General features: G+C 39.4%; 2 protein-coding genes across 3 annotated transcripts in view; one reads left to right on the forward strand and one right to left on the reverse strand.

Annotated features, from left to right (window-relative positions):
- LOC134538985 (lachesin-like) overlaps positions 1 to 18,206 on the reverse strand; it is a 493,186-nt gene that overhangs the window by 143,021 nt on the left and 331,959 nt on the right. The window lies entirely within an intron of this gene.
- LOC134538775 (uncharacterized) lies at positions 3,986 to 12,414 on the forward strand. The gene is made up of 2 exons (XM_063380267.1): positions 3,986 to 7,668; positions 10,874 to 12,414. The coding sequence occupies exon 1, from the start codon at positions 4,437 to 4,439 to the stop codon at positions 5,568 to 5,570; it is 1,134 nt and encodes a 377-aa protein (XP_063236337.1). The 5' UTR covers positions 3,986 to 4,436; the 3' UTR covers positions 5,571 to 7,668; positions 10,874 to 12,414.

Below are 18,206 nucleotides of genomic sequence, written 5' to 3' on the forward strand. Positions count from 1 at the left end.
CGCCAATCATAAGGAAGAAACCACAGGTGCTGGTATACCTTGTTGCAGTCTAATATGCATTCAATTCTTTTCGCGAAAAATGCCTGCCCTATAATGACAATACTTAGGGACTGGAAAAATTCGCGGATTCAATGACCTCCAGCATAGACTCCACGATCCTGTGCACACGCGGGCAAACGTCAGCTGTTCATTGGTTACTGACTTGTGAGGAGTGATTCGATACTGCTTTGACTGAGGGTCTGTAATCGACCTCACATTTCTCCAGGTTAACAGTGAACCAATAGCAGAAGTTGCAGAAAGGTACAATTATTTGTATTTTAGCATATCGCGAAATGAATCCGCGAATTTTTCCGGTTTCTAACAATACTAGAGGTAAACTTCTGCATCGGCGAAACTGCTCCACGTGTTGTGGCGGCCTGTGTAACAGCCTGCCCGATGCTTCCCCTCCCGGCGCGCTGAAAGAGGGGAGGGAGGTGGGATGGGGACTGAGGCCTTGACAGCTTACTGGCGTATCAGTTACGTCTCTTCTCATGGACGCTCGCATGAAGCTGAAACTGTGGGAGAGCACGAATACACGCTGCGTAATGGTCGTTACCACAACGCCGAAATTCCACAAACGCCGAACGAACAATAACGCCGAATGCCAAATTGACCGCAACGACGACAGCTAGAAAACTGCTGTGTACCACAACGCCGAAATACAGTAACGCCGAAAAATCTTGCATTTGGGGGGGGGGGGGGGGGGCGGGCGCACAGGAGCAAAATGAAAAACAACTGAATGAATTTGTGTGTGTTTCTTAAATGTATCTTAACGCCTGAATACCACAACCTAACCTAACCTAGGCTAGCATAACCTAGCCTAACCTAACCTAACCTAACCTAACCTAACCTAGCCTAACCTAACCTTTGTGGCAGTCCTGCAATGACATTTTTCGGCGTTGTGGTACACAGCAGTTTTCTAGCTGTCGGCGTTGTAGTCAATTTGGCATTCGGCGTTATGGTTTTCGGCGTTATTGTACGTTCGGCGTTGTGGTATTTCGGCGTTGTGGTGCGTCCCCCCTGCGCGTAACATTCAGTGCTGTGTTCGCGAAGTGAGTGATTGTTTATACATGCATTAAATGTAATTTACTTTATCTTTAACACAGTTCCATATTTGAAAACAATATGGTTTTGTGGGTTAATCTATACACATTACTTTTTTCTTCTATTTTGGTTTATTTGTGGATTCTTAGGTATTTTTCGAAGAAAGACTACCTATTGTAACCGTTGTCATTGTACGACTTTAAAAATTTTTTAATATATTTTTTCCGGTTTAAGTTCCTTTGACTAAGAAACCATCATTAACTCAAAAGTTATATATATATATATATATATATATATATATATATATATATGGACACGATACTGCTGTAATTTGCACAAATAATTTCCAAACTGATACATAGTATATAGTAATAAAAATCTCGTTCGTGTTCGTTAATGGTCATAATCCCACCAAATAAAATAGGGGAAGGCCTTTTGGTAAACAGAAAAATTTGCTATATTAGACATAGTATGTAATATATCGCATTGATAGAACATTATATAACTCGTAGGAGTAATGCCAGAAACCTGTGTGTGAATAAATTTTTGATACTATCAACCATAACTGCAAAGAGTGCCCAAAAACATAACTTGGAGACAAAAAAAATTCGTAACTTCCTTAGTAGGCACACAATAAAATCCATTCGAATTGTTCGTAAATCTTATAGTTAGAAAAAAAGTCTAAAACAATTTTTTGATAATTTGAATTTTTTTTTAGATAAAATTTCCAAAGGGGTTGAAAATATCAAGGCTAGAAATATGAAAAAAAAGAAACTTAATTTCCATACCATGTACACAATAAAATTTATGATAAAACCTAAAAATATTTAAACACATAAATATTAATTGTAAATTTTCTAAAAATTATTTAAAACTTTGGTACAAAATAATTTTTTATTAGACCACAAGGGATTGAAAAAACCTCATGTGGGAATAACAAAAATAAAATTTCCGTACCATGCACACTATCGATGCCATTTTTATTTTTGTTTAAATTTTTTAAATAATGTTAAAAACGATTTTCTAAATTGAATTTTTATGTAAACAGCCATTACTGCAAGGGGTGGGAACAACAATGGTTAAAAGACCAAAAAAGATTCATAATTTTTTTTTTTTTAGTAGATATACTATAAAATCCGTAATAATTTATTGCAATAATCCTAAAAATTATCTAAAACCTTTTGCTCAAACAATTTCTGATGAGACGAACTATTTACCGTTAAAACAGGGGTTGGAAAAACATTTTTAAAAATCCTATCAAATACGTTCAAATTTATTTTTAACCATCTTCATATTTTAAACTTTGGCCCAAATAAATTTTTTGATGACCACAAGGTATTAAAAATATTGTTCGAAGGTCAAAAATATAGGCATAATATGAAATTTGTTCTATGTTATTCAGTACTGGCTACATTGATATAAAGTCTTTTAAAACAGTTTTGTGGCATGGAATATAAAAACAAATATTTAATCGATCAATTTGGAATATTGGAAAACGCATAGGATGTTTATATACCTTAAGTTCTTAAAATGTTCCAGAAGTTGATATAGGTTTCCAGAACATTTCCAGAAGCAACAGATACTTAGAAATCCACCTAAGCCTGTAGGAATTGCCAAGAGGGATGGATTAATTTTATTCCATTTGTCATACTAACCAAACTGTGTGGTTTAGTGCCTACGAAGAAAGTTGAATGACAAATTTATTTTGCAGCTTCCTTGAAGAAATTTTTTTTTCCTGTAAGGTAAATTTTTATCTTGTTACCCGAAGATTGAACGATTATTGAATATATATTGTCGCGTAGCTCAAAATTATCATTAATTTATTTAATTAGTTTATTTGTTGAAAATACAATTTTAAATTCTTTTCGCTAGTTCGGGACTTGGTTTCCCTCACGCTAAGATGGGGTAACACCTTTGTTGGATTTGGGTTTTCGGGGGGGCTGGAAGAGTGCGAGTCTTGCACGTCTTTGTCTGGGAACGCAGGCGTGACCGCGTTTCAGCCAGGCCAGCTGACACGTTGTTTGCTGCAGTTCCAGAGAAACGCGGCGCAGACTTGTTTGTCGTTTTTTTTTGAGGCCAGCTGAGAGCGCAGATTGTGCGCAGTCGCCGTGCGCAGGCGAGTGTCGCAATCTAGCGGCCGGTTTTCTGACTACGTGGGCAACCTGGCGCGGCCGACCGCGCGGCCGGCTTGTTGTAATAACTTTACGTGTTTGTAAAACACAGGAAAACTTCCCGTCAGGATGTTTTCCCCGTAGGGGTTTTGCGGCCAAGAAAATAGCTTAAAAGAGATGTAAAATGTTTTCGCGGGGCGGTAATCCTGTGGAAGGCTGTCATGCTGCCCGGCCGCGCGGCGACTTGGTAATGGTTAGGTGAGTGCTATCGGAAATGGCGCCTGAGTGATGCCGGACTCTTAGCCTTCAGTGTTTCTTCGTAGTTAACTTTAAAAATTCTCGTTTGGTGTATTATTTGCTCTTATAAATAATTTGTTCTTAGAAACTTAGTGGTTTTAACGTGTAATACGTTGAGCACTACCGTTCCCTTTTTATTTTCAAGTATAACTCGGTAATTTGTTTGCATCACGATCCTTGTCTTTTCATGTAAATGATGACGTTATAAACTTAAACTAAATAATTTCTAAAATCCGTTTCAAGGTAGTGGATGTTCTTAATAAATTTTAAAAATGAAGTTGTGGAAGAGCTAATGAAGCTTGGTATCACTGGGTGGCCTGGAGGAAATTATTACGATTATGTTAATGTGTTAGTACTACTAAGAAAATCTTATATATGGTTTATTGTTTTTCTGTCGAAATATCTATAAGGCTGGTAGCGGACATGGAAGGTGCCTCATTATTTGTCAGCTTTATTTAATTGTTATAAATAAATGTGATTGTTCTATTGTTTTTAGGTTACTCTTATTTTTTTCTCAGTATCCTGATTTTCTATTCTTGTATAAGAATACACCTACTAAGATTCAATCCTCAGTGAGATGCTCTATGGCTAGTTAATGTTTTGAGTTTCTTATGTTCAGAGCTACATTTTTGAAGAATTGAACCCCCCCCCTCTGAAAGTGAGACGTGACAAATGGTGGAGATCGCCGGTTAGTAGGTATAAAGAATGTTGGGATACTGAAAAATAAATTAAGATAGGAGTGTTAGGTGTGGTCTAACATTTTGATTTATTTTAGTGAAGAAGAAGAGCATGCAGTGCAGCTGGTGTATTAAGATTGATGTGTTTATAGGATTAATTGTGTAATGATAATAAAATTTATTTTAGGTTATTTCAGGAAACCAGTGGGAGACCAGGGATGGCTGTATTTGTCTAACAATAATTAATTTAAGGTGAAATGTGAAATGTATGCTTAAGTTAAGGACTAATGAAAATAATTTAAGGTGGAGTCTATTAGGGATGGCTAGTAAATACACAATTGAAATATTGGATGACAAAGTAAAAAACCCTGAGAACAGTGATAGTAGTTCTTCGTCAGATGATGAATCATTGAAAGTGTTAAAAGATAAATTAAGCGACATAAAACCAGAATTGAAAGATCAGAATTTAAACATGGAGACAGGCAGGTGTTTTGTGGACCCGGGATATTTTTTTGGAAAGAGATGTGAGGAGGTTGAGGAATTTTTAAAACAGTTTCGCAGAGCAGCCAAGGTAAATGGGTGGAATGAGCAAAAATGTTTGTCATACTTGCCTACATTTTTGAGAGGGCCTGCTTTAAAATGGTATGACAGCTGTGAGAGCACATTGGAGAATTTAACTACATTTGAGGAATTAGCAAATAAATTAAGGGATGCGTTTGTGAGAGTGGGTCACATAGAGGACTTAGAGTTAAGATTGCAGGCGCGAGTACAAGCAGTAGATGAACCTTTCGAGTCATTTGTGTACGACATATTGAATCTTTGTAACCGACTTGATGCTAAGATGAATGAAGCTAGTAAGGTTAGATATGTATTGCGTGGGTTAAGGCCAGACATTGTAGAGAAAGTTATGCTTTTCCCAAACAATACTGTGGAACAGTTACTAGGTAATTTGAGGAATATTGAGGCAGGTCTGTATTACGCTAAAAATCATGAGAGGACACAGTGGGTAAATTCGAAACAGGAACAAGTACCTATCAGAAATCTTAAAGAAATTCAAACACCAGAAAGAGAATTGTCATCTATCAACACGAGAATTGAGGACAGTTTGATAGAGTTTAATAAACAATTAAAACAATTACGCGGGGAACTGGATACCATGAGATTACAGGCACAACCAAAGTCACAGTTTAGAACTCAGGGAGGAAATTACAAAAATAACAGTACACTAACACAATACCATCGAAATCAGAACAACAATTTTTTCAGGCAGACCCCAAGTAATTCATTTCCAAAAATAACTGACAGACCACAGTGGACCTCAGATGGTAGGCCGATTTGTTTAAAATGCAAACGACCAGGTCACTTGATACGAGATTGCAAAACGTCACAACAGGGAAACTAAATAGGGCGAGAGTCGGTCGGGGTGACAACTCGTCCCTTGTTAACCAAATGTCTCTTTTACAAAATGACGGTATTTTAAGTCAGAAGACAAAAATGTTCGGAAAAGAAATCCCCGTTTTTATCGATACAGGAGCTGCGGTATCACTAATTGAGGATAGATTAGTACCGAAAAGTTGTTGGAAATCCGCAGAACCAAGAGGTTTTACAGGAGTCTCAGGAAGAGTTCAGAAACTTAATAAGATGGCCAAATTAAGATTTAAATTAGGACATTGATAGTTTTCGTCAATCGAAGAGAATGACTTTTGAGGCGGACTTGTTAAGGGCAATTTCGAAAGGAGTGCTGTGGTGCAGCTCCATCCAGAACTCTTGTCCCTTCTCGAGTTGAGAGAAGGCGCGTCGTTAAGGGTCAGCCAGATACCACGTGGGCCAGTTGGGAGAAGAGGACCTGCTTCTACCCATTGCTGCGGGCTGGTGCCCGTATCGTCGAATCGTGTGGTGATGCACGATTACCAGGAGTATCAGCGGTTTGGGAGTGGCCATGTCCAAGGACAGTGATTACGCATCGCGATAGGGTGTGGCCCCCCAAACAACAAATTTATCGAGAAGACTAGAATTATCCATCGTTTGAAACTACTGACCTGACGTTCAAAACAAAGTGTATAGCAAGACAAGGCCAGTGTAGTTATAAACTTTCAACCTACACGTGGACACAGTCAAGTTTTTGTTGTAAATTTTCCTATTAGGTACCTTACCTTATCCTTCCTCTACGAAATGTGGGGGGTAGGCTTTTCTTCAAGATGTTGAATATTGCAGATGAGTTACGAGTTTAGTTTTTGAATAGTTACTTGTTTTAAGAATCTTTAAAAGTTATTTTTGTGTTGATACCTGGTATGACCCTCCTTGGTTAGTTGTGTTGATCTATGTTGATCTCATGAATACTTCTTGATAAACACATGAAAATACGTCATTAACTTATGTAAGATAATTTAATTGTTTGATTTGTTCACTATTATTTTGATGTTTGAGAGTTTTTTTTTTAGTTGTTTGTAATTGTATGACTCCTGATGCTGCTCATGTATTTTGTGTAGGAATGGTGTCGTGTACCGTGGATGACGAGCAGTTGGGATGAACGACGTCGGGATGGACCGGCTGGGAGAGGCAGAAGTTGGAGTGGGGTGTGATTCTGCAGCTCACAGTTCCGCTGGCTGTTCCTGTCTCTGCCCTGAGTTGGTGCATCTCTTCGCCGTATCCCTCCTGGCTGCTTGCTGTCCCAAGCAGTGCTAACATGTGAAATTTTGTAAAACACACTTGTCCTCCGAGAGGAAATTGTCAATAAGTGCTAGTAGAACTTAGAGTTGGTATTTATACCTAAACAACCACCACTGTAATCACTAATTTAAATTTGTAACTGGATCACATAGAAATGATAGGGACAATTGGTTTTTTTTTTTGAAGCAAACTTAAATATTCCCCAAGCATTGTTGTAAGCTTGTGGGGCACAAGCTCCTGCCGCCCGGGGTGATGTCGCGTAGCTCAAAATTATCATTAATTTATTTAATTAGTTTATTTGTTGAAAATACAATTTTAAATTCTTTTCGCTAGTTCGGGACTTGGTTTCCCTCACGCTAAGATGGGGTAACACCTTTGTTGGATTTGGGTTTTCGGGGGGGCTGGAAGAGTGCGAGTCTTGCACGTCTTTGTCTGGGAACGCAGGCGTGACCGCGTTTCAGCCAGGCCAGCTGACACGTTGTTTGCTGCAGTTCCAGAGAAACGCGGCGCAGACTTGTTTGTCGTTTTTTTTTGAGGCCAGCTGAGAGCGCAGATTGTGCGCAGTCGCCGTGCGCAGGCGAGTGTCGCAATCTAGCGGCCGGTTTTCTGACTACGTGGGCAACCTGGCGCGGCCGACCGCGCGGCCGGCTTGTTGTAATAACTTTACGTGTTTGTAAAACACAGGAAAACTTCCCGTCAGGATGTTTTCCCCGTAGGGGTTTTGCGGCCAAGAAAATAGCTTAAAAGAGATGTAAAATGTTTTCGCGGGGCGGTAATCCTGTGGAAGGCTGTCATGCTGCCCGGCCGCGCGGCGACTTGGTAATGGTTAGGTGAGTGCTATCGGAAATGGCGCCTGAGTGATGCCGGACTCTTAGCCTTCAGTGTTTCTTCGTAGTTAACTTTAAAAATTCTCGTTTGGTGTATTATTTGCTCTTATAAATAATTTGTTCTTAGAAACTTAGTGGTTTTAACGTGTAATACGTTGAGCACTACCGTTCCCTTTTTATTTTCAAGTATAACTCGGTAATTTGTTTGCATCACGATCCTTGTCTTTTCATGTAAATGATGACGTTATAAACTTAAACTAAATAATTTCTAAAATCCGTTTCAAGGTAGTGGATGTTCTTAATAAATTTTAAAAATGAAGTTGTGGAAGAGCTAATGAAGCTTGGTATCACTGGGTGGCCTGGAGGAAATTATTACGATTATGTTAATGTGTTAGTACTACTAAGAAAATCTTATATATGGTTTATTGTTTTTCTGTCGAAATATCTATAAGGCTGGTAGCGGACATGGAAGGTGCCTCATTATTTGTCAGCTTTATTTAATTGTTATAAATAAATGTGATTGTTCTATTGTTTTTAGGTTACTCTTATTTTTTTCTCAGTATCCTGATTTTCTATTCTTGTATAAGAATACACCTACTAAGATTCAATCCTCAGTGAGATGCTCTATGGCTAGTTAATGTTTTGAGTTTCTTATGTTCAGAGCTACATTTTTGAAGAATTGAACCCCCCCCCTCTGAAAGTGAGACGTGACAAATGGTGGAGATCGCCGGTTAGTAGGTATAAAGAATGTTGGGATACTGAAAAATAAATTAAGATAGGAGTGTTAGGTGTGGTCTAACATTTTGATTTATTTTAGTGAAGAAGAAGAGCATGCAGTGCAGCTGGTGTATTAAGATTGATGTGTTTATAGGATTAATTGTGTAATGATAATAAAATTTATTTTAGGTTATTTCAGGAAACCAGTGGGAGACCAGGGATGGCTGTATTTGTCTAACAATAATTAATTTAAGGTGAAATGTGAAATGTATGCTTAAGTTAAGGACTAATGAAAATAATTTAAGGTGGAGTCTATTAGGGATGGCTAGTAAATACACAATTGAAATATTGGATGACAAAGTAAAAAACCCTGAGAACAGTGATAGTAGTTCTTCGTCAGATGATGAATCATTGAAAGTGTTAAAAGATAAATTAAGCGACATAAAACCAGAATTGAAAGATCAGAATTTAAACATGGAGACAGGCAGGTGTTTTGTGGACCCGGGATATTTTTTTGGAAAGAGATGTGAGGAGGTTGAGGAATTTTTAAAACAGTTTCGCAGAGCAGCCAAGGTAAATGGGTGGAATGAGCAAAAATGTTTGTCATACTTGCCTACATTTTTGAGAGGGCCTGCTTTAAAATGGTATGACAGCTGTGAGAGCACATTGGAGAATTTAACTACATTTGAGGAATTAGCAAATAAATTAAGGGATGCGTTTGTGAGAGTGGGTCACATAGAGGACTTAGAGTTAAGATTGCAGGCGCGAGTACAAGCAGTAGATGAACCTTTCGAGTCATTTGTGTACGACATATTGAATCTTTGTAACCGACTTGATGCTAAGATGAATGAAGCTAGTAAGGTTAGATATGTATTGCGTGGGTTAAGGCCAGACATTGTAGAGAAAGTTATGCTTTTCCCAAACAATACTGTGGAACAGTTACTAGGTAATTTGAGGAATATTGAGGCAGGTCTGTATTACGCTAAAAATCATGAGAGGACACAGTGGGTAAATTCGAAACAGGAACAAGTACCTATCAGAAATCTTAAAGAAATTCAAACACCAGAAAGAGAATTGTCATCTATCAACACGAGAATTGAGGACAGTTTGATAGAGTTTAATAAACAATTAAAACAATTACGCGGGGAACTGGATACCATGAGATTACAGGCACAACCAAAGTCACAGTTTAGAACTCAGGGAGGAAATTACAAAAATAACAGTACACTAACACAATACCATCGAAATCAGAACAACAATTTTTTCAGGCAGACCCCAAGTAATTCATTTCCAAAAATAACTGACAGACCACAGTGGACCTCAGATGGTAGGCCGATTTGTTTAAAATGCAAACGACCAGGTCACTTGATACGAGATTGCAAAACGTCACAACAGGGAAACTAAATAGGGCGAGAGTCGGTCGGGGTGACAACTCGTCCCTTGTTAACCAAATGTCTCTTTTACAAAATGACGGTATTTTAAGTCAGAAGACAAAAATGTTCGGAAAAGAAATCCCCGTTTTTATCGATACAGGAGCTGCGGTATCACTAATTGAGGATAGATTAGTACCGAAAAGTTGTTGGAAATCCGCAGAACCAAGAGGTTTTACAGGAGTCTCAGGAAGAGTTCAGAAACTTAATAAGATGGCCAAATTAAGATTTAAATTAGGACATTGATAGTTTTCGTCAATCGAAGAGAATGACTTTTGAGGCGGACTTGTTAAGGGCAATTTCGAAAGGAGTGCTGTGGTGCAGCTCCATCCAGAACTCTTGTCCCTTCTCGAGTTGAGAGAAGGCGCGTCGTTAAGGGTCAGCCAGATACCACGTGGGCCAGTTGGGAGAAGAGGACCTGCTTCTACCCATTGCTGCGGGCTGGTGCCCGTATCGTCGAATCGTGTGGTGATGCACGATTACCAGGAGTATCAGCGGTTTGGGAGTGGCCATGTCCAAGGACAGTGATTACGCATCGCGATAGGGTGTGGCCCCCCAAACAACAAATTTATCGAGAAGACTAGAATTATCCATCGTTTGAAACTACTGACCTGACGTTCAAAACAAAGTGTATAGCAAGACAAGGCCAGTGTAGTTATAAACTTTCAACCTACACGTGGACACAGTCAAGTTTTTGTTGTAAATTTTCCTATTAGGTACCTTACCTTATCCTTCCTCTACGAAATGTGGGGGGTAGGCTTTTCTTCAAGATGTTGAATATTGCAGATGAGTTACGAGTTTAGTTTTTGAATAGTTACTTGTTTTAAGAATCTTTAAAAGTTATTTTTGTGTTGATACCTGGTATGACCCTCCTTGGTTAGTTGTGTTGATCTATGTTGATCTCATGAATACTTCTTGATAAACACATGAAAATACGTCATTAACTTATGTAAGATAATTTAATTGTTTGATTTGTTCACTATTATTTTGATGTTTGAGAGTTTTTTTTTTAGTTGTTTGTAATTGTATGACTCCTGATGCTGCTCATGTATTTTGTGTAGGAATGGTGTCGTGTACCGTGGATGACGAGCAGTTGGGATGAACGACGTCGGGATGGACCGGCTGGGAGAGGCAGAAGTTGGAGTGGGGTGTGATTCTGCAGCTCACAGTTCCGCTGGCTGTTCCTGTCTCTGCCCTGAGTTGGTGCATCTCTTCGCCGTATCCCTCCTGGCTGCTTGCTGTCCCAAGCAGTGCTAACATGTGAAATTTTGTAAAACACACTTGTCCTCCGAGAGGAAATTGTCAATAAGTGCTAGTAGAACTTAGAGTTGGTATTTATACCTAAACAACCACCACTGTAATCACTAATTTAAATTTGTAACTGGATCACATAGAAATGATAGGGACAATTGGTTTTTTTTTTTGAAGCAAACTTAAATATTCCCCAAGCATTGTTGTAAGCTTGTGGGGCACAAGCTCCTGCCGCCCGGGGTGATGTCGCGTAGCTCAAAATTATCATTAATTTATTTAATTAGTTTATTTGTTGAAAATACAATTTTAAATTCTTTTCGCTAGTTCGGGACTTGGTTTCCCTCACGCTAAGATGGGGTAACACCTTTGTTGGATTTGGGTTTTCGGGGGGGCTGGAAGAGTGCGAGTCTTGCACGTCTTTGTCTGGGAACGCAGGCGTGACCGCGTTTCAGCCAGGCCAGCTGACACGTTGTTTGCTGCAGTTCCAGAGAAACGCGGCGCAGACTTGTTTGTCGTTTTTTTTTGAGGCCAGCTGAGAGCGCAGATTGTGCGCAGTCGCCGTGCGCAGGCGAGTGTCGCAATCTAGCGGCCGGTTTTCTGACTACGTGGGCAACCTGGCGCGGCCGACCGCGCGGCCGGCTTGTTGTAATAACTTTACGTGTTTGTAAAACACAGGAAAACTTCCCGTCAGGATGTTTTCCCCGTAGGGGTTTTGCGGCCAAGAAAATAGCTTAAAAGAGATGTAAAATGTTTTCGCGGGGCGGTAATCCTGTGGAAGGCTGTCATGCTGCCCGGCCGCGCGGCGACTTGGTAATGGTTAGGTGAGTGCTATCGGAAATGGCGCCTGAGTGATGCCGGACTCTTAGCCTTCAGTGTTTCTTCGTAGTTAACTTTAAAAATTCTCGTTTGGTGTATTATTTGCTCTTATAAATAATTTGTTCTTAGAAACTTAGTGGTTTTAACGTGTAATACGTTGAGCACTACCGTTCCCTTTTTATTTTCAAGTATAACTCGGTAATTTGTTTGCATCACGATCCTTGTCTTTTCATGTAAATGATGACGTTATAAACTTAAACTAAATAATTTCTAAAATCCGTTTCAAGGTAGTGGATGTTCTTAATAAATTTTAAAAATGAAGTTGTGGAAGAGCTAATGAAGCTTGGTATCACTGGGTGGCCTGGAGGAAATTATTACGATTATGTTAATGTGTTAGTACTACTAAGAAAATCTTATATATGGTTTATTGTTTTTCTGTCGAAATATCTATAAGGCTGGTAGCGGACATGGAAGGTGCCTCATTATTTGTCAGCTTTATTTAATTGTTATAAATAAATGTGATTGTTCTATTGTTTTTAGGTTACTCTTATTTTTTTCTCAGTATCCTGATTTTCTATTCTTGTATAAGAATACACCTACTAAGATTCAATCCTCAGTGAGATGCTCTATGGCTAGTTAATGTTTTGAGTTTCTTATGTTCAGAGCTACATTTTTGAAGAATTGAACCCCCCCCTCTGAAAGTGAGACGTGACAATATTATGCTTTAAAGACTAAGCATTCGGAAAACATTCGGTTAGATTTATTTCAGATGATGAATTGGTAGTTATTAAATGTTTTTAAATCATATCTACATTTTATTTTATACCAAACATCCTAAAACTGAAATTTGAAAAATTCCATGATCACATCTCAAAATGTAAAAGCCGTTAGTAAAAATACGCCCTTGTTAAATTATTTATGTCCCAAGTATCCCGACTACTCTGGAAACTAGACTAGTCTGAAAAACTTGCCTGTTTGTCAATGTTGTACTTTTGACACCCTTGTGATTGAATACAATTACCCGTGCTACTGGTGCAGAAATGCTGTTAATTTAGTAACCGATTAAAATTAAAAAAATATAACTAAATATTAAAGAAAATTTTAATATTTAAAAATTTTTGGTATTAAGGTCCGTATTCCAAGACACAAATATAAGTGTTTAGGTGTTGAATATGCAATACCTGTACCCTAACCATATTCCAAGTGCACGATAGGACACTTCCAGTCCCTTATTTTTAGGACACTGAGTTTTGGTGTCCTATCTGTTGCCGATTTGATCCATAACTGTATATATATTTTTTCCTTTTTAATGAACTTTAACGGAACTTTTACGGTTACAATTTTCCCCCCTAATATCTTAAAAAACAGCAAACACAAATATGTCCAAAAATTCATCATTTATTCTTGTACAACAAAAATTAAATATTTTATTTCACATAATAATTCCATAGTTTAAAAAATAAGCAAAAATTACGATGGAATCGACGAAGTACAACTGCTTATAGACTCGCACAAGTCCTCGTTTATTAAAACGTCTGCCGATCTGATACCTTACAGACAGGGGCGCAACATCAGGGGGGGGAAGGGTATTTTGCCCCCCCCCCCTCTGAAACCTTGAAGTGGGGGCAAACGGGGGCAAAGAAAGTGCTGTGTATCAATTTTTAGATAATAAAACTGCTTAAATAGCACCATTATCCACCTTGAAATACAAAATTTTCCCGGGAGAGGACCCCCCGACCACCCGCTCAATAGGGGGGATCGATGATTCTTTATAAAAAGGTATATTACCCCCCCTTTGGAAATTTAGTTGTTGCGCCCCTGATTACAGGGGTTCAGTTAGGACACGTTTTGGAATATGATCCGAGAGTTAGGGTACGGCAGTTGCTCAACAAGGTAGTGCATATTCGCTACCTTACTCAAACGTCTTGGAATACCGCCCTAAAAGTTTGTAAATTAAAATGCTCATTCACAGCACGGCTTTATTGGTGGCACCATAGAGGTTTTCCAAATAGTTTTGCGTATAACCGAAAAAAAAAAACTCACATTGAAATCCACAGTCTATGTATAGTAGTGCCCAGACATGTATTTATAAAACAGCGATTCCGATAGAATTATTTTTACGCACGTGGTCACAATTGTCTGTGTGACATGTACCCAATACCTTACAGAATATTCCGACCTTACGGCCGGCATTCTAACATTCCTCTCTCACATATACGCCCTATCAGGGTAGGGTGGGTTTAGCATTACAGTTCGATTTATTTACATTCCAGAGCATAATAAAAAACATGACTGTTTGATCGGGAAGATATTAGAGCTTCGGCAATGACCAGCGGCTGGGGCCACCAACCCAGCATAGTCGCCGCCTCAGCCCCTCTACCACGCTCAGCTGACCTGACAGTTGGCTGTGTCCTGAGCCCTAAGACTTTATCAGCACTGATGGAGCCTTCCCCGATCTCCCACATCACACCGGGACCCCTCAAAACACCCAGTGAACCCGTGGTCCGGTGGAGGCCTACAATACCTTACAGTGTTAACACGTATTCCGCAATATCGCAACACCAAACATATCGCGTGTAATTGGCGCGCCCGCTATGGCAAACTTAACTGGGGCGCATGACATGTAGTACAGTGCGCGGGGGGAGGGGGTGGGTTCTTGAGCGGGGGCTGGGAGAGGGAAAAGAGGAGAACGCGGCAGAAGAGGGTGGCAAGCAAAACTATACTTCCTGAAGTCGCCAACCAGCTCCGAACAAGAACGACATGCTACATACGCCATAGCGCGTTTACGCTCCAGCCGATTTTCGATTACGGATTAAGTTTTTAAACTGTAGTTTTATAAGAGTTAAAATGGCTAAAACGCATGTTATCAGAATAATTTTTAGGCGTAAAACAACCAGTACAGATTCTTGAAAGCACTTAAGGGGTCCGCCTCGTCAGGGGTGTATATGTGCCAGTGAGGAGGGATGATAAGCGCGACGCTCGCTGGTATTACAAGTGCGGTATAGCCTCTAAGCGCAAGTTTCTGAACTGACGCGCAGTCTTCTAGTCGTCACAGGATAACTGTGAAATTCGAGCGGTGACCGTAAGATTATATTGCGGGGAAATTAAGATAAAGGTGCAATCCAAGTCCCTTAAGGGGCCCGCCTACCTGGGCACACATACGGTGTGCAGAGCTTCAGGAAAAACAACGCGATTTCAAAACTACTCAAGATATCCGAGTGGGGCCTATTTACGAATAGCATTTAAGAGTTCGTTGAGGGCCGAAAAGTACTTTTAATTTCGGATTATGTTTTTAAACCGTATTTTTAGAAGCGTTAAAATGCCTAAAACGCGTGTTTCCAGAGTAATTTTTAGGCAAGAAACAATCAGTACAGATTCTTGAAAGCACTTAAGGGGCTTGCATAACACCTTTATCTTCATTTATCCGCCATATAATGCTACGGTCACCGCTCAAATTTCACAGTTATCCTGTGCCGACGAGAAGACTGCGCGCCAGTTCAGAGACTTGCGCTTAGAGGCTATACCGCGCTGGAAGCACCAGCGAGCGTCGCGCTTATCATCCCGCCTCACTAACACACATACACCCCTGACGAGGCGGGCCCCTTAAGTGCTTTCAAGAATCTGTACTGGTTGTTTTACGCCTAAAAATTATTCTGATAACATGCGTTTTAGCCATTTTAACTCTTATAAAACTACAGTTTAAAAACTTAATCCGTAATCGAAAGTACTTTTCGGCCCTCAGCGAACTCTTAAATGCTTTTCGTAAGCAGACCCCACTCGGATATGTTAAGTAGTTTTTAAATCGCGTTGTTTTTCCTGAAGCTCTGCACACCGTGTGTCTGCCCGAGTGGGTGGGGGCCTTAAGGCTCAGACCTACACGTGAATACGTCTTTAAAATTGATTCCATAGTGGGAGGCAATTACAAATCCGAATGATAACAAAATCGGGGGACACAGTTTGGTGTTGCAGCTACATATCTATCATCTCCATCCAAAATTTTATTACACCACTGGATAGCTAAAGGATCAAAGAATTCGTTACGCTAGGTGAGAACTGTGACGCATCGCGCGCGGTGGAGGGGGAAGCGCCGCCATTTTGAGGTCATTTTTGCTGCGTTTCGAGATTTACATTTAGTATAAATTTGACTCGGAGAAGAAGCTACAACGTTCGTTTGAGTTTCAATCGCCAGCTCTCGTCGAAATATATCGATTGCATATATGAAACAATAGTGTAAAATAGTAAGTTATTTTGTATGGTGTTAAAATAAAAAGAATAGCGTATTTTATATTTTGTATATAAAATATTATCTGTTACGTACACGTATTCACGTACAACACACGGCCGTGTCCACGACACCGACACAACCCATTTTTTTTATCAATCTTTTTGAAAAATTCTAAATTTTTTAACTCGATACCTTCCTTGCATGTGTTGCTGTGCCCCAAATATTCTCAACAGAAATTCACTCAATGTAATCACTAGCGTAAAAGTTCGCACAAGTGACAATAATTACGAAGAATTGCGTGCCTTTTTACACTCATGATACTACACTAAGTGAATATATGTATGTTTCAAATATATCGTGGAAGAACAACGATTGAAAAAATTTACAAACAGCCCTTAAATAAAAGTAACATCGAAATAGACAAAAAAAACCTTCAAAATTGTGTGTGAGACCAGTTATTAAAAGCTGCGTGCTTTTTAAAACTGCAGCAAAGCTTTGACGTCATAATGACGCTGTTACAACTCACCGTGAAGCCTTGAATTGTGCCTTTCCAACAAATGACACAAACGATATCCCTTTCTCGTTCTATAAATCGTTTGTTGATGCTGAAGCGAACCGAGTGAAAACTAATGTTAATGTTAGATTAATACATTGAAATTATTATTTCAGTGAAGTCGGAAGTTCTTTAGTGTGCTTCGGCCGAGAATGTGCAAAAATTGGATCATTCTGGGCTGATCGCTACAATTAAATCGCTACTGTAATTCATTTTCTTATTTGGATTTTCAGTAAGATGGCACTGTATGACTGCAACTTCAGTTGGATTCAGGAACGTGCGCTATGCCATATTGTGTAACATATTACGCTATATGACTGCAAATAAAGAAATTACGTTTATTTAAGGATCATTACCACTAAAAACCCGCTAACAGACTCTTTCCAGAATACGCTAACTGGATTTAGTTGGTTTCTTGTCGTCGATCTACCACTCTTAACAGTTATCGTCTCGTGAAATGTATCATAATTTCGTTGTATCATAAATTTTTACGTGTCAACCAAAACGAACTTACAAACGTTTTATCGTCAAAAATCCTGTGGAATTAGTTACGAGTTGAATCAAAACCTGAAACCATTCAGTGTGCAGAAATAAAAAATTCCTTCTGAGTTATATTTTGGTTTAAGTAATAAAAATTAATATTTCTGAGTATTTTATCTGACATTTTGAAACCGCGATTAATTTAGGTCGTTGAAAATTGTATTTTTAAATATTGTGAGACATTTAGTCAAGTTTTATATTAATTAATAATTTTTTTTCTGCTCCACTCACGGGATCACTAACCAAGGTTTGAAACAATTACGAAATGAATATTATATAGTTGGTTCATGCAGTTAGCGTAAGATTGGTTCCTCTTGTGTTACTATTGGAGCATTGTAAACGATTATTAGTAAACCACAACGACTAGGGCTGGTCTTTATGTAGGCTATGCTGAAATATATCGCAAAAAACTGGCTATTCATTTGACAAGTACCAAGAAATATATGTATGTTTGCTGTGTCCATATTTATGTAAAACTCTGGAGATTCTGTTGCATAAAAAAAAGAAGGAGTATCAATCCGCGAACGACGAAGTGAAACATCCGCATGCCCGCAGGACTATTCCCGGAAAAGGAAGGAAGGAAGGCGGAGTAATGGGGTCACTCGAGATTAATATTCAGGCAGTTCCTCGAAACAACGAAATATAAAACAGGGGCCAGTGCCTGTGAAAGAAGCGGAGCTTTACAGATGGGCTGGACAGGTTCGAAGATTCACAGGGAAATTGGTTCAGGGGTGGTTGACGGGGGACGTAGGAGTCCAGGAAGAGTAAAAGGAGAATGTGTTCGAGCCGGGGGGGGGGGGGAGGAGGGGGAGAAGAGAGAATTAGCGGAGGATATTGAGAGATATGGCCACCGCAGCTCGCTAAATATTTCACAGCTAATCAAGTCTGGCGAGGGGGAGGGGGGTAGAGAAAGAGAAGGGGAGGGGATAAAGTGGTTCAGCCAGTCGTAACGGAGTGTGGTTATGTTGCGAGCGGCGCAAAAGGTGAGCAGTTAACGTCGGAACGACTC

The sequence above is a fragment of the Bacillus rossius genome, chromosome 14, assembly GCF_032445375.1.
Source record: "Bacillus rossius redtenbacheri isolate Brsri chromosome 14, Brsri_v3, whole genome shotgun sequence".
Classification (NCBI taxonomy): Eukaryota; Metazoa; Arthropoda; class Insecta; order Phasmatodea; family Bacillidae; genus Bacillus; species Bacillus rossius.

Coding starts and splice junctions, on each gene's coding strand:
- LOC134538775 (XM_063380267.1), top strand. CDS start 4,437: ATGCTTAAGTTAAGGACTAATGAAAATAATTTAAGGTGGAGTCTATTA.